Source organism: Mytilus californianus, unplaced genomic scaffold (genome assembly GCF_021869535.1).
Source record: "Mytilus californianus isolate M0D057914Y unplaced genomic scaffold, xbMytCali1.0.p SCAF_7, whole genome shotgun sequence".
NCBI lineage: Eukaryota > Metazoa > Mollusca > Bivalvia > Mytilida > Mytilidae > Mytilus > Mytilus californianus.
The window spans coordinates 108,493,977-108,507,854 of record NW_026262723.1 but is presented as its reverse complement, the minus strand read 5'-3'; the positions used below and the strand labels follow the sequence as shown (position 1 = coordinate 108,507,854).

Sequence of the window (13,878 nt, the reverse complement as noted above, 5' to 3'; positions counted from 1 at the left end):
CAAATTCTAAAGGGAAACCTATTCAAGAAGTTTTATTTTACTGTTTTCTTGTCCCTGATCCCAATCGCACTTACCGTGTGTTAAAGTTTAAACTCAATCCAAAAATTGTATTCACATAAATTCAAAACATGAATTTTATACCCACCAGCCTGCACTAAAAAAAAAAATTCATTTGAGGATCAGAAAATCTCATAGTCCTCAAAGCAGTTCTAAATTTATAGATACTATAAAACCAGTTTGAGCAATCAAGGGGAAACAACTCACCATAGAAAGTAGCATTACAATGGAGATGTTCTGGAGTATATTTTAACAATCTGTTTCTCATGTTGTGATCCTGTATAGAGTACATTGGCATAGTCTGAAATCTTCTCCACCCAAGGGAGATAATCAATGGATTCTTTGTTTTCAATATCCTTTTGTGCCATCTGTGTTTCTTTATGCGACACTGTAATAAATTGATAACAACAGTTTAAGCAAGAAAGTTGAATTACATTGTAGAAATACTTTCAATTGAAAATTCTAATACATGTTTTCTATCAAATTTATTTTTTTATTCCAATGGTCATGCAGAAACCAAATTAAATGGGTAAGGAAGTATGTTGATTATTTTTAAATTCCAAAATATTTTCATTGGGATGATTTCTTTCACCAGACCCAGAGAAATTACAGAAAAAGACATGTAAATAGTTCTAATTTAACAAGTTATTGTCTCCCATGACAATTGTTAATTTTCCCCAACATTGAATTAAAATTGGTATGATACAAACCTGTACTAATCCAACGTTTTCCTCCAAGTTAGACAACCCTCCGAGTATAACAGGATAGGTAGCATCAAAATTAGTAACAAATTCACATGGTACATCCTCTATCTCAACTCTTACATACATTCCTGGTCTATAACCCTCGTAGTTAACACGCACATCATCCTCCATCGCCTCAAACTCAGCTCTGTTTAACTAAAATATAAACAAACAAATGTTGTAAAGGAAAAATGAATTAAGGGATTCTCCACAAACTCCAATACTCTTATCATCAATAACCAAAAAATTATCAAATATATTTTTTCAGTGAAATAATTCTAATTATGGAAACACCCATTGGGTTCATTTTTGTTTCTTTGTGTGTTTGGGAACTGTTTCATTTATATTTACTGTATATTCTTTATCCTCATATTGTCATAAATGAGTTTTACTAACATTGTTATTTAATATATATAAAAGTCTTAAGATTTGTACAAAGATACTGATAAAAGATTATAATATACGAACAAGAAGGCCATTTGTTGTGACCAAATATCTGTCAACATGATTTCATTTCATCTTGTTCATATATTTTTATCTTTTATCTGCATCATTACACAAAATTTTATAATTTGTTTCTGTTTATTATTCATTCTTTAACATTTAAATTTGCTGGTTGGTTGTTTTCTATTAATATTTCAATAGATTATATAAATAAAGTGTCTAAACAAGAGTGCACACGCTGAAATGTCTCGCCTTCTTTACTGACCATTGATTTTATGTTGATAGTTCTAAATATCAAGCTTTACTACAAGTATCACATAAACTTAACATGATCCAAGAAAATGAGGTCAAGGTCAGATAAACCAAACAGGAAATACATGTACACCTTACAATCATTCAATACACCAAATATAGTTGACCTATTGCTTATAGTTTCTAAGAAACAGACTTAACCAGGAAAACTAAACATTGGCCAATGAACCATGAAAATGAGGTCAAGGTCAGATGAACTATGCCAAACAGACATGTAACCTTACAATCAATCTATGCATTAAACATAGTTGACCTATTGCTTATAGTATCTAAGAAACAATTTAACCATGAAAACTTAACAACTGACCAATTAACCATGAAAATGAGGTCAAGGTCAGATGATACCTGCCAGACAGACATATAAACCTTACAATCCTTCCATACAACAAATATAGTTGACCTATTGCTTATAGTTTTAAGGAAAACAGACCAAAACACAAAAACTTAACACTGAGCAATGAATCGTAAAAATGAGGTCAAGGTCAAATAAAACCTGTGAGACTGACATTTGCATCATAAAATATTTCCATACAACAAATATAGTTGAACTATTGCATATAGTATTAACAAAAAGAACACAACACAAAAACTTAACTTTGACCACTGAACCATGAAAATGAGGTCAAGGTCAGATGACACCTGCTAGTTGGACATGTACACCTTACAATCATTCCATACACCAAATATAGAAGACCTATTGCTTATAGTATCTGATATATGGACTTGACCACGAAAACACAACCTTGTTCACTGATCCATGAAATGAGGTCGAGGTCAGATGAAAACTGTCTGACGGGCATGAGGACCTTGCAAGGTACGCACATACTAAATATAGTTATCCTATTACTCATAATAAGAAAGAAATTAACATTACAAAAAAACTTAACTTTTTTTTCAAGTAGTCACTGAACCATGAAAATGAAGTTTAGGACAATGGACATATGACAGACGGAAACTTCATAACATAAGGCATGTATATACAAAGTATGAAGCATCCAGGTCTTCCACCTTCTAAAATATAAAGCTTTTAAGAAGCTAGCTAACGCCGCCGCCGGATCACTATCCCTATGTCAAGCTTTCTGCGACAGAAGTCGCAGGCTCGACAAAAATCAACCTAACAATGTAAGAGTAGATCTGATTCTTTTTTTCCTTCCCAGCCAGGGCTGGAACCTGTACTTTTACTTCCCACTTCTACAGCAACACCACCTAACATTGTGCAGACGCTTAATATATATACATATAAAAAAGTTAAAATTTCAATATATATATATATATATATTCCTTGCTATCAATTAAAATAATAAAGATAACCTTGCCTTGGCTTGTTGCTCTGTCTCAGCCTTCCATGAATCATAAAATTCTGAATCATCTCTCATATCATACTGGGCATTAAATGCATCCTTTAATCTTTTCTTCTTTGCTTCTCTCCTTTCCATAGATGTCATTTCTGCTTTTGTTTTCTTCCTTTCCTCTTCAGGAGCTTAAATAAATGATTGTCATAAAGAAAGAAATGTTAAAAAAAACTAAATTATCGGAATGGTATGTATTTTTGCAGTATAAGTTTTAATGTTTTATACAATAAAAAAAAAAAAATAAAAATGGCATATGGTACTTTTATTTATTTGGCATTTCTTTTCCACTAAAAATAATGTAATAGAAATTTCGGTGTGATTTTTCCTTTTGTATCCTTTTTCTATAACACACTCTCACCATTTAATCATTTATGTCTGTAAAAGGGATAATGAGCTGATTTATATAAAACACATTGTTGTCATAAAGACCAATGCTGGTATAGCTGCTCACGTGGAGATCATACCCTATGGTAATTACTATAAGTCCATAGCGTTGCATGAAATGTATCTACTTTATTTCAGTAATTAACTGAAGATCAGATCCTAAATCTATTCCTCTGCAGACTGTGAAACAGTCACTGTTTTTGTTTTTGAGAATGCTCACAATTTCTTTTCCTTTCCATTCCACCATTTGACTACATAAATTTGGCCCTGAATCTACCCAAATCCTAACTAAAGGATCTTTTAAACTTTTGTATAGTTAACTGACTTTCCCTTTCTGTTTCTTGTGCTACAATAACCCTGTCAATGTTCAACCGTGTAAATTTTCATTTTAGTCAATGTCTCTTTGGTGAACCTCACCTTTCTCTTTATCTTCCTCTCCATCTTCATCATCGTCATCATTGTCTGATTCCTCGTGATGAACCTCACCAGTTTCCAAATCTTCAAAGTCACCATAAAGATCATCTGTAATAGTGTAAACAGGTATAAGATTAAAAACTTATTTTAATTTATTATACTTCATGTCAAAATGCCAGATTTTGATTGATTAATACGAGGGAGACAATTTACTCTATCCCATGGCAAATACTCTATTACCCTTTATGGAGACGCTTGCTCAAGTGTGCGCTTTAATAAATACGGATGATTGTTATGTACAAGACGACATAGTTTATTACTTTGAATTTGAAATTTAATATACAGAAATAACAGAACATTCAGTATAATAAATTAAATAGCATATATCTGAGAGGGTGACAGAGCAGATTGTTACCCCTCGAAAAGACATTGTCAACCTTGGCTTCGCCTCAGTTGACAATGTTTTCTCAAGGTAACAATCTGCTCTACCACCCTCTCAGCTATGTGTTATTTATATAATGACAACCTATATATCGTCAACCAGTATAGTCACAGTAATCTATTTTTAGAACAAACGCATAAATACACAAAATTGGCTGTTCTGTGTTACGCCCACATTATTTATCGCTGTCGGTTGGGAAAAAATAATCAAATATAAATGTACAATCCACGGTTAAATAAAAACCAATCTATGGCTGCCATGAACTATTTCTTAAATAGACATACCATATTTCTTAACTTCAAACATTTAATTTCCAAATCAAGACTAGATGATAATAAGTATAACAATCAGATTTTTTTTACTGTTACAACAGCCATATCAGAAACCAGGAAGTAATTGAATTTAGACCATTGATAAATATTGTATATGAAGGGACTACTATATCAACCATTGTATCAATTTTTTAGGTGGTCTTTGATGAGATAGTGGGACTACTAGATGTCCTTGGTGAGCTGATTGTATAAACAGAAACTACTGTATTGTTTCAATCTGTAGTCTATTGTATCATATTTCGGCACTTTTAATATAATTTTGTAGAGTTTATAATTCATCACTTTTTTTATTTTTGTCGTCTCATTACTCTTGAGTAATATTGGGGGAATTAATCTATTGTTATAGTTATTTAAGATTCTATTGTATCAGTTTTTAGTATCTCATGTCAATGTTTTGGATTTCAAATATATCATCTCTTAGGGTTTCTATAGACCCTATCCCTATTTGGGAAACTGGGACACTTGACCCGAGAATCTGTGACACTTAAGGATGTACACCTCTGAGGAGCCAAAAATTTCTAGAATTAAACTTTTTTTCTTTTTTTTGGGGTTTATATGACTGTAACAAAATAATTGGTAAAGAAAAAATCATATGGTGGTGCACTTCTTTTTTTGCTACAGCCATTTGAAAGTACCCAATTTTAATGATTTTCCCATTTTTCATCAATTTTTACCCATTTTTAGGCTATTATCATGAAAAAAATCACAGTTTCACAATTAAACTTTTTTCATACTTTCACTAAACATGAAGTGGACCAATCTGAATAAATTTAACTTAAAAAACTATAGGTAGGTGTTAATATAAGAAAGTTTTATAAAATTTTGTTGCTTTTTCGTGTCAAATTTACCATGCTGTCAATTTTGTAAAATTTGGGATTTTTATCTTTTTCTAGAACAAAAAGCATATTCAACTTCTTTGTTATAAATGATTGAAAAAATACATATATAAGAAATTTGAAAAGAAAAAATTGATATTGGATGTACATGTTTCTGGTAAAATCATTTCTTGTACCCCTCACCCATTTTCTCAACATTTTGGCTAATGAGACTGACATGATTGGTTGTAAAATTTGAAAATTTAATTACTAAAAAACTACTTATTATAAATACACAATTTTTTCACAGAGTTAAGTTAAATTCATTGATATTTTCCACTTGTATCACATGTTTTGGAAATAATTCCAGAATGAGATTTCAACGAGACTGAAACGTCAGAAGAATACATCCTTAAACTATTGAAGTCATACAACAATCACTTTTCCTTTGTGGCGCCAGACATTTTCTATTTTGACGTCATAATTTTACGAACCATTGTGATGACCAGTAATTGTGGACAAATAGCAATAAGGTGTATTGTACTAGTTTTGAACAAATTTCTATTTAATCTTAGTTTTTTTTTTCTATTGTGTACATTTAAAAAAAATTCTTTTGAAAGAAAATTTCTTCTGCAATTTTTTTAGATAAATATCTCAATGGTCAAAAGATTATCAAGCTTGTACTGAGTACATAAAGTTGTTGCCTCAATCACATGCTTTGTCAAACACAGAACAATTATAAAATAACTGTATTTTAATGTATGATTTGTCTTTACCAACCACAAAATTAATGGATGAAAGTTGAAATTGCAAATGTAACATAAATGGGCCAGTAAGCAGACTTTTGAGTGGAATTCTTAAATATGAAGAAATAAATTTGCTATTGAAACCACTAATATTAAAACAATTAAGGATTAATTATTACCATCTTGTTGTAACCGCTTGGCTGCATCTTCACTTTTTTCCCATTCTCCTGTTACAAAACAGTCTTTTATTAACTCACGCACCTACAAAATATATAGGACATCTATGTGAGAAGGGTAAAGACAAATATAAGACTTTTTATAATAACAATGACAACAAAGATGTATTGTAAGATATTGCTAAGCAGGTACATGACCTGGAAAAAGTAACCTCAAGCAAATCAAACTATAGCAGTAGAATGTGTACAATACTAGATATATACTGATTATGGGCAATTTGTACATTTTCCCTTTGATCTTACTGCCTAATATTTTTTAAATCATGGACAGGACTTGATACTCGAAAATATTAGGCAATGAAGTCATGTATCAGTGCAGCAACGTCGCATGATAAAGTCCATCCGTGTCAATTTATCAATGAAATGCATGCGACTTCATTCATACAACCTAGCGGGCTCGCTTGGTATCCTTGCTGATAAAGTCAGTATCAAAAACAAAAATGCCATTATTCTATATTTATCATGTTGTCTGCATATTGATATTGTGAAATATCAGCTGCAAGTCACAATATGAAGATTTGTGTCAAGCAGCTGATAACCTGATAATCAATTTTTCAGGTTGTATTTGTGTATTTTGCATAAAAGAAACAAGTGTTTTCTTTGTTTCACCAGCATACAGGAAGATGATTTGATAAGTTGGGGTCATTCATTTATGTTGTCAGTGATATGTCTGATTTAACGTATTTGACGTCATAAAGCAGTGATATGTAATTTTATTAAGAGCTGAGCAGAGTGATACAGACAGTTGGACAACCGATAATCCATAAATATCAACTTTATAACATGACAGATATTTATATGGTAACTGAATATAAGCCTCATCTAGACTATCAACCTTGGCCATTTTAAATTAATGTAGGTTATGATGTTCTCATTTTAGATAAAAATCATTATGAGGTATGTTAAGAAACAATATATCAATCCCTCAAGTGGTGGAATAACGGTAGAGTGTCTACCTATCTTGGATAGAAATTTGATTATATGGCCTAACATAAAAGGATTTACATATTTTCCATTTGTGAAATTGGACTAAAGATTTTGACCTTTTTGACCTAAAGTTTTCACTCTTAGTTGGCTTATGAACAATTACACATTATCTCCTTATAAAAGAACAATTCACCTGAATAAATTTTAAATGTTTTCTACTACATATTAGAACAAACATGTGCTTGTAAATATATACCTCATCAATGTCCCACTCTTTCACTTTTTGAACACTAAATTTAGAACAGTCAGTACTATTTATTGCTACTCTATCTGACTGTTCTGACTTCTGTTTCAATACTTTAAATAATCCTCCCAACTCATCATCACTTTCATCTTCTTCTTTATCTGCATCTGGAAAAAAGAAAAGTTGCAGTTCATCATGTTGACTATGGTTACAATCAAATAGTTAGTTCTCTACCACTGTTAGCTGGTAAATAATCAGAAAGCTGTGATCAGAAATTTGTAGTACCTGAGTAAATTGGCACAAAATTTCATTGGACTGACAGAGGTTAACTAGTTAAGTTACCACCTCCCTGGGACTGGGGATATGTTAATCAATCTTCACGAAAAAGGTTTTGACTTTCAAACCTGAAAACCATCATTTTTTTTTTAATTTATAATTATCGTTCATACTATATGATGATTAAATAAACTGTTATCACAGAGATATGTCTCGCCTTTTTGTAATTTTGATAATGCAAATGTTGAAATTAAAATAGCAATACTTTAACATGTAAGTTATGCAAATATTCAAAGTCGATGAACCATGACTGAAGGTACATGGCTAAACAATCTCCATGGAATGAGATGTGCCAATGCTAATACAACTGCATACCAAATACCATTGACTTATTATAAGTCGTTCCCTTTAAACAAACCTAAACACAAACATTAACTTGTAAACTATGTAAAAGTTTCAAAGTCAGTGAACCATGATCAGGGGTGGGGCTATATAATCTCCATGGAAACGATACTTGCAAATGCCAATAAATTTGCATACCAAATATCATTGTCTTAACATTAGCAGTTCATCTTAAACTGATATAATCACAAACTAATACATGTAAACTAAACAAAAGTTTCAAAGTCAATAGACTATGACTGAGGGGGCAGGGCCAAATATTCTCCATGGAAATGAGATGTGCTAATGCTTATACAACTGAACACCAATTAACATTGGCCTACCACTAGTGGTTCCCCATAAATTGACCTAATCACAAACTAATACATGTAAACTATGAAAAGTTTCAAAGTCAATAGACCTTGACTGAGGGGGTGGGGCCAAATAATCTCCATGGTAATGAGATGTGCCAATGCTAATACAACTGCATACCAAATATCATTGACCTACCACTAGTGGTTCACCATGAAGTAGACCTAATCACAAACTAATACATTGTTGACGTCACCGTCACCGCCGCCGTCGCCGGAAACAGCATACCTATGTCTCGCTTTTTGACTCCGTCAAGGCGAGACAAAAAAAAAAAAAAATGTGTCTGAGGATAAGAATGCCCATGCCCAAGCTTGCTTATAATACTAGAAAATACTTTTTGAGAGCATTTGATGTCACTATACATATAGCTACTAGTGTAAAATGAGGCAATCTTAAGTTTGAGTATGGAAACGAAAAAATTAGCATTTTTTAAGTTATAAAGGACATGTTAGAACAGTAAGTGACTCACTTCCCAAATTGGAACTTTGTCTGTGAGTTTTGGTTCTTAGCATTGTGTATGAGTTTCATAAAATGACATGAGGCAAAACTAAATTAGAGTGCAGAAATGAAAATGAGACGTACGGTCAAGAGTAACACTTAATACCCACTTAGCCTAGCAATGGGGCATAAAAACGTTAAACCAAAATTATATGTAAATAGCATTATTATATTTAATGTTTTATCCTGAATCTGAAAACCTATATTAGTTTACTGTTAACCTTTTAAACTTGAAAAGGATTCTCACCCGAACCAATTTTCACATTTTCAAAGAGGCAATCAAAATGACTGCCCTTCGGCACGTACTAATTCTTGTTAACTTATGATTGTGTATTTGGTCACAAATATAAGGCAGCAAACTTTATAATCTAGCAAGAAGAATAAGCTCAATTGTATCTAATGTAGAAATTACAAATCTGTAAATCTTATACCTGCAGGATTTCAACTTTCCTAATACATTCCTTCCTCAAACCCATGCAGAATGGAAATAAGAGGGAAAAGAACTTATGCCTTACATAAATTTTAGCGTCTTTTTGTCTAAAAGAAGGAGGAGGTACTTTGTCTGAATTTCCACTGTTCTTCATGTAAGCTCAGAAAACTGCGGTGTCATCCATAACAACAAGTAACAAATCCACCACATGTAGATGAGTGAAATGTTGCCATGGATACAGTCAACATGTTATGACTGAGTTCATGACCCCTGCAATTTCATCACTGCTATACAAACATTTAAAGTTGGTAGACTTTTTGTAACTGTTTCTAGTATTTTCATTACCCAAACATAAGTTTATATTGTGACTGTTAATTTAAAGTATCTGAGAGCAGGAGATTGGTATATAACAGATAAGAAAAGTGCACACACATAACAATCCATCACTGTTGAGCTATTGACGACATATGAAGTCATTCTGTTCTGACAGTAGTATTTGAAAAATATGTGACGAAATATTTAAGAATTGGCAAGAAGGAAGTAGAAAAAGAGCTAACACATTACAGCTCATATCTATCATGCTGCTGATTAAATATGAGGTCATTATGATCAGTAGTATCTGAGAAAACAGTTACAATAAAATGCTCCGCTGGGGCGCAGCTTGATACGACCGCAGAGGTCGAACCCTGAACAGTTGGGGCAAGTATGGACACAACATTCAAGCTTGATACAGCACTGAATTTGGATTGTAATTAAATATTTGACACAGCATAGGTTTCTGACACAGAATGAAAGTGGTCTAAGAACTTAAAAATTTTCAATTTACCTATTCATACATGTGATGGACTGTGAAACTCAGATCAGGAGATTGGGAAATTTTGGTCAGGAGATTAGGACTCAGATCAGGAGGTTTTTAATCGACATTAATTTTGTTGTAAATGTAACCGTGTGCTGTAAAAATGGTCTTTTAAAGTGTGTTTTCTTCAACTTTCCAACCAATTTATTATGTTTATAGTACCCTTGTACTTATAAAGTTTCTCCATCTTTATATTCTACATGTTCAATTTAACATTGTTTTTTTCCAGTATGTTCTTTAAATTTTTTACTTCATATTCTATAAAACAATCATTGCAACCAGAACATTTGTTTAGCTGTCTGCAAATAGTTTTTATTTTTTATTTTTTTCTCTTGCAAATAGTTTTTATTTGCAAACTCAGAAATTCATTCTATCTGTAAAGTTAGGGTCATAGTTATTATATAAATTTCAATTTAAGCCTTAAAAGGAAGTATAGAATCCTCAAATAATTTTCAAATTATTATTTTTATATTTGTCCTAAGACATTTAAAATCATTTAATAACCATCCTTTTATGATTATTTGTTCAATTTATATTTTATTTATATTCTTTAAAAAAATTTCATTATTAAAAGGAAAGTAACTTAAAACAGGATAAATCAAGGGAAGTAACCCAATAAATACACAGTTTTTGTTACACAACGGCAGTTAGCCTGAGGTAAAAATCCTTGCTTACCAGTATGTTTGACACCCAAGCTGACAAGTGAAGCCATATAATTATGCATGTTAATTGATTTACAGGTAAAATATAACTTCAGGTAATGTCAGTTACACCAGATGCCTGAGATGTTATGTTGGGCAGAAATTTTTCATTCATGAAAAATTTCATACACGGGATTTTTTCAACGGGAGGTCGGGAGGAGACCCCTGAAAACGGGATTATTGTACTCCCATCGGGAGGTTCACATGTATGCCTATTCAAACCATATCATTATTATTTGCTTTTATATATAAATCAGAAATAACCAATTTAAAATGGAAAATGTTAAAGAAAAAAAAGGAAAAAAAAAATCCCCCCCCCCCCCCCAATTTTTTGAACCCCCTTATGATTCATCGCCCCCAAACTCAATCCCAGCTTTCCCTTTGTGGTATGGTACCTTGCAGTACAATTTCAGAGAGATTCATACACTTGAACACAAGTTATTGTCTGGAAACTAGAAAAATGCTTGTTTTTTGGCCCCTTTTTGGCCCCAAATTCCTAAACGTTTAGGGCAATTACCCCCAAACTCAATTCCAGCTTTCCCTTTGTGATATGGAACCTTGCAGTACAATTTCATAAAGATCCATACACTTACACACAAGTTATTGTCCTGAAACTAGAAAAATGCATGTTTTTTTTGCCCTTTTATGGCCCCTAATTACTAAAATTTTGAGGGAAAACCCCCAAAATCAATCCCAGCCTTCCCTTTGTGATATGGAACCTTGTAGTACAATTTCATAAAGATCCATACACTTACAAACAAGTTATTGTCATGAAACTAGAAAAATGCTTGTTTTTTGCCCCTTTTTGGCCCCTAATTCCTAATATTTGGAGGAAATTACCCCAAAAATCAATCCCAGTATTCCCTTTGTGATATGGTACCTTGTAGTACAATTTCATAAAGATCCATACACTTACAAACAAGTTATTGTCATGAAACTAGAAAAATGCTTGTTTTTTGCCCCTTTTTGGCCCCTAATTCCTAAAATTTGGAGACAATTACCCCCAAAATCAATCCCAGCATTCCCTTTGTGATATGGAACCTTGTGGTACAATGTCAGAGAGATCCATACACTTACACACAAGTTATGTCTGGAAGTTACAAAAATGCTTATTTTTGGCCCCTAATTCCTTAACTGTTAGTACCATAACCCCCAAAATCAATCCCCACCTTCCTTTTGTGGTATTGAACCTTATGGTAAAATTTCAATGAGATCCATTTACTTAAACTAAAGTTAGAGTGCGAAAACGAATGTGTATTCGGACGACGACGACGACGACGACGACGACGACGAGGACGACGCCAACGTCATACCAATATACGACCACAAAAATTTTTTTGCGGTCGTATAAAAACAAGTTAGACGAATGGAAGAATATATGGACAAGGTGATTGAAATAAAGCCCCAACTCCTAGGGTGAGGATATAATATCACTATTTATATAAGCTCAGAATACTGCAGTTTCACCCACAACAAGAAGTAACAAATCCACCACATGTAGATATGTCTAATGTTGCCATGGATACAGTCAACATATGATGACTGAGTTCATGACCCCTGCACTTTCATCACTGCTATACACACATTTTAACTGGGCAGACTTTTGTGACACAGATGCTCACACTTGTTAATATACAACAAATATACAAATTAACGATTTTTAAAGGGACATAACTCAAGAACCATGCAGGTAAGGCCAGCCAAATTCGAATTTGATCTGTGGTTGGTGGTAATAAGTATTCCGTATAACGTTTAGACGAGGTAAACTAAACTAAGAGTGCGGAAACAGAAAATTTTTCAATTTTTCAATTTATAAAGAGACATAACTAGAAAACGTTGAAATTGACACCACCTCAATTCCAACTTGATATGTATTTGGTGGTAATTAGTATTTTGTAAAAGTTTCATAACATTTGGTAGAAGTAAAGATAGATAGCGGAAACGACAAATTTATCAATTTTCAATTTATAAAGGGACATAACTGGTGGCGGTGAAAGTGATCCAACCTATATTCGAACTCGTTCTGGGTTTGATGGTAATAAGAATTGTCGCGGAAATGGCAAATTTAGCAATTTTCAAATTTACAAAGGGACATAACTTGAGGATGGTGAAAGTGACGCCACCCAAATTCAAACTTGGTCTGCGTTTGGTGATAATAAGCATTGTGTATAAGTTTCATAACGTTAGGCTGAGGCAATCTGAAGTAAGAGAATGGAAACAAATTTTGAGAAGTACGGACGTACAGACAGACAAGGGTAAAACTAAATGTCCCCTCCGCCGTGGCGGGGGCATAAAAAGTGTAAAGTGTGTGAACTTAAAAAAGGAAACCCACATCCACCAATACAATTTATACTGAAGTAAATTCAATTATCTCTGCTTGTTAGACTGCGAATTGTATTCCTAAATGCACATCTTCAGGTAGTGTTCTTTAATAGTGTGAAGCTTTTTCAATATCCTCAAGCTGTCTGCCACAGTCTGGTGGAAGGAGGGACAGACAGACAGACACACAGGGGGATTTCCATACACCATATCTCCCAAACTTTGTTGCAAGGAGTATAAAAATGACATGAAAGAAAATTTATAATTACCTTTTCCATAGATAAGCTTTCTGTAATTAATTCTCTCCCCTTGTCGTTTCTTAAAAGCTACTGCTGCTGTTGATGTCAGGTTGGATTTCCAGCGTAGTAAACCTGCAAATAAAATAAATTTGTGGTTAAAGGCAGTCATTTTAGTTTTAGGGAAAATAATTGTCACATGATAATGAAAGGCGTTCATGTCCCTTTGTTACCAGTTTTGTTTATAAAGGTGCGATAAAAAATAGAACACTATAAAAACTAGCATTAGAATAAGTTATAAATGAAATTTTATGTCATTGACAAATGAATGAGAATGAAATATATGTATTTTGTCTGACAG

The 13,878-nt window shown here is 32.8% G+C and overlaps 1 protein-coding gene across 2 annotated transcripts in view; it reads right to left on the bottom strand.

The window, feature by feature from the left end:
* The window catches only part of LOC127708877 (ribosome biogenesis protein BMS1 homolog), a 41,857-nt gene that overhangs the window by 5,982 nt on the left and 21,997 nt on the right, over window positions 1-13,878 (bottom strand). For both annotated transcript variants that reach the window (XM_052214040.1, XM_052214039.1), the window contains exons 13-19: window positions 13,551-13,652; window positions 7,461-7,615; window positions 6,221-6,302; window positions 3,710-3,814; window positions 2,873-3,036; window positions 768-956; window positions 265-445 (exon numbers count right to left, since the gene is read on the bottom strand). In XM_052214040.1, coding sequence (XP_052070000.1) covers window positions 265-445; window positions 768-956; window positions 2,873-3,036; window positions 3,710-3,814; window positions 6,221-6,302; window positions 7,461-7,615; window positions 13,551-13,652 — 978 coding nt within the window. The remainder of the gene's footprint in view (window positions 1-264; window positions 446-767; window positions 957-2,872; window positions 3,037-3,709; window positions 3,815-6,220; window positions 6,303-7,460; window positions 7,616-13,550; window positions 13,653-13,878) is intronic.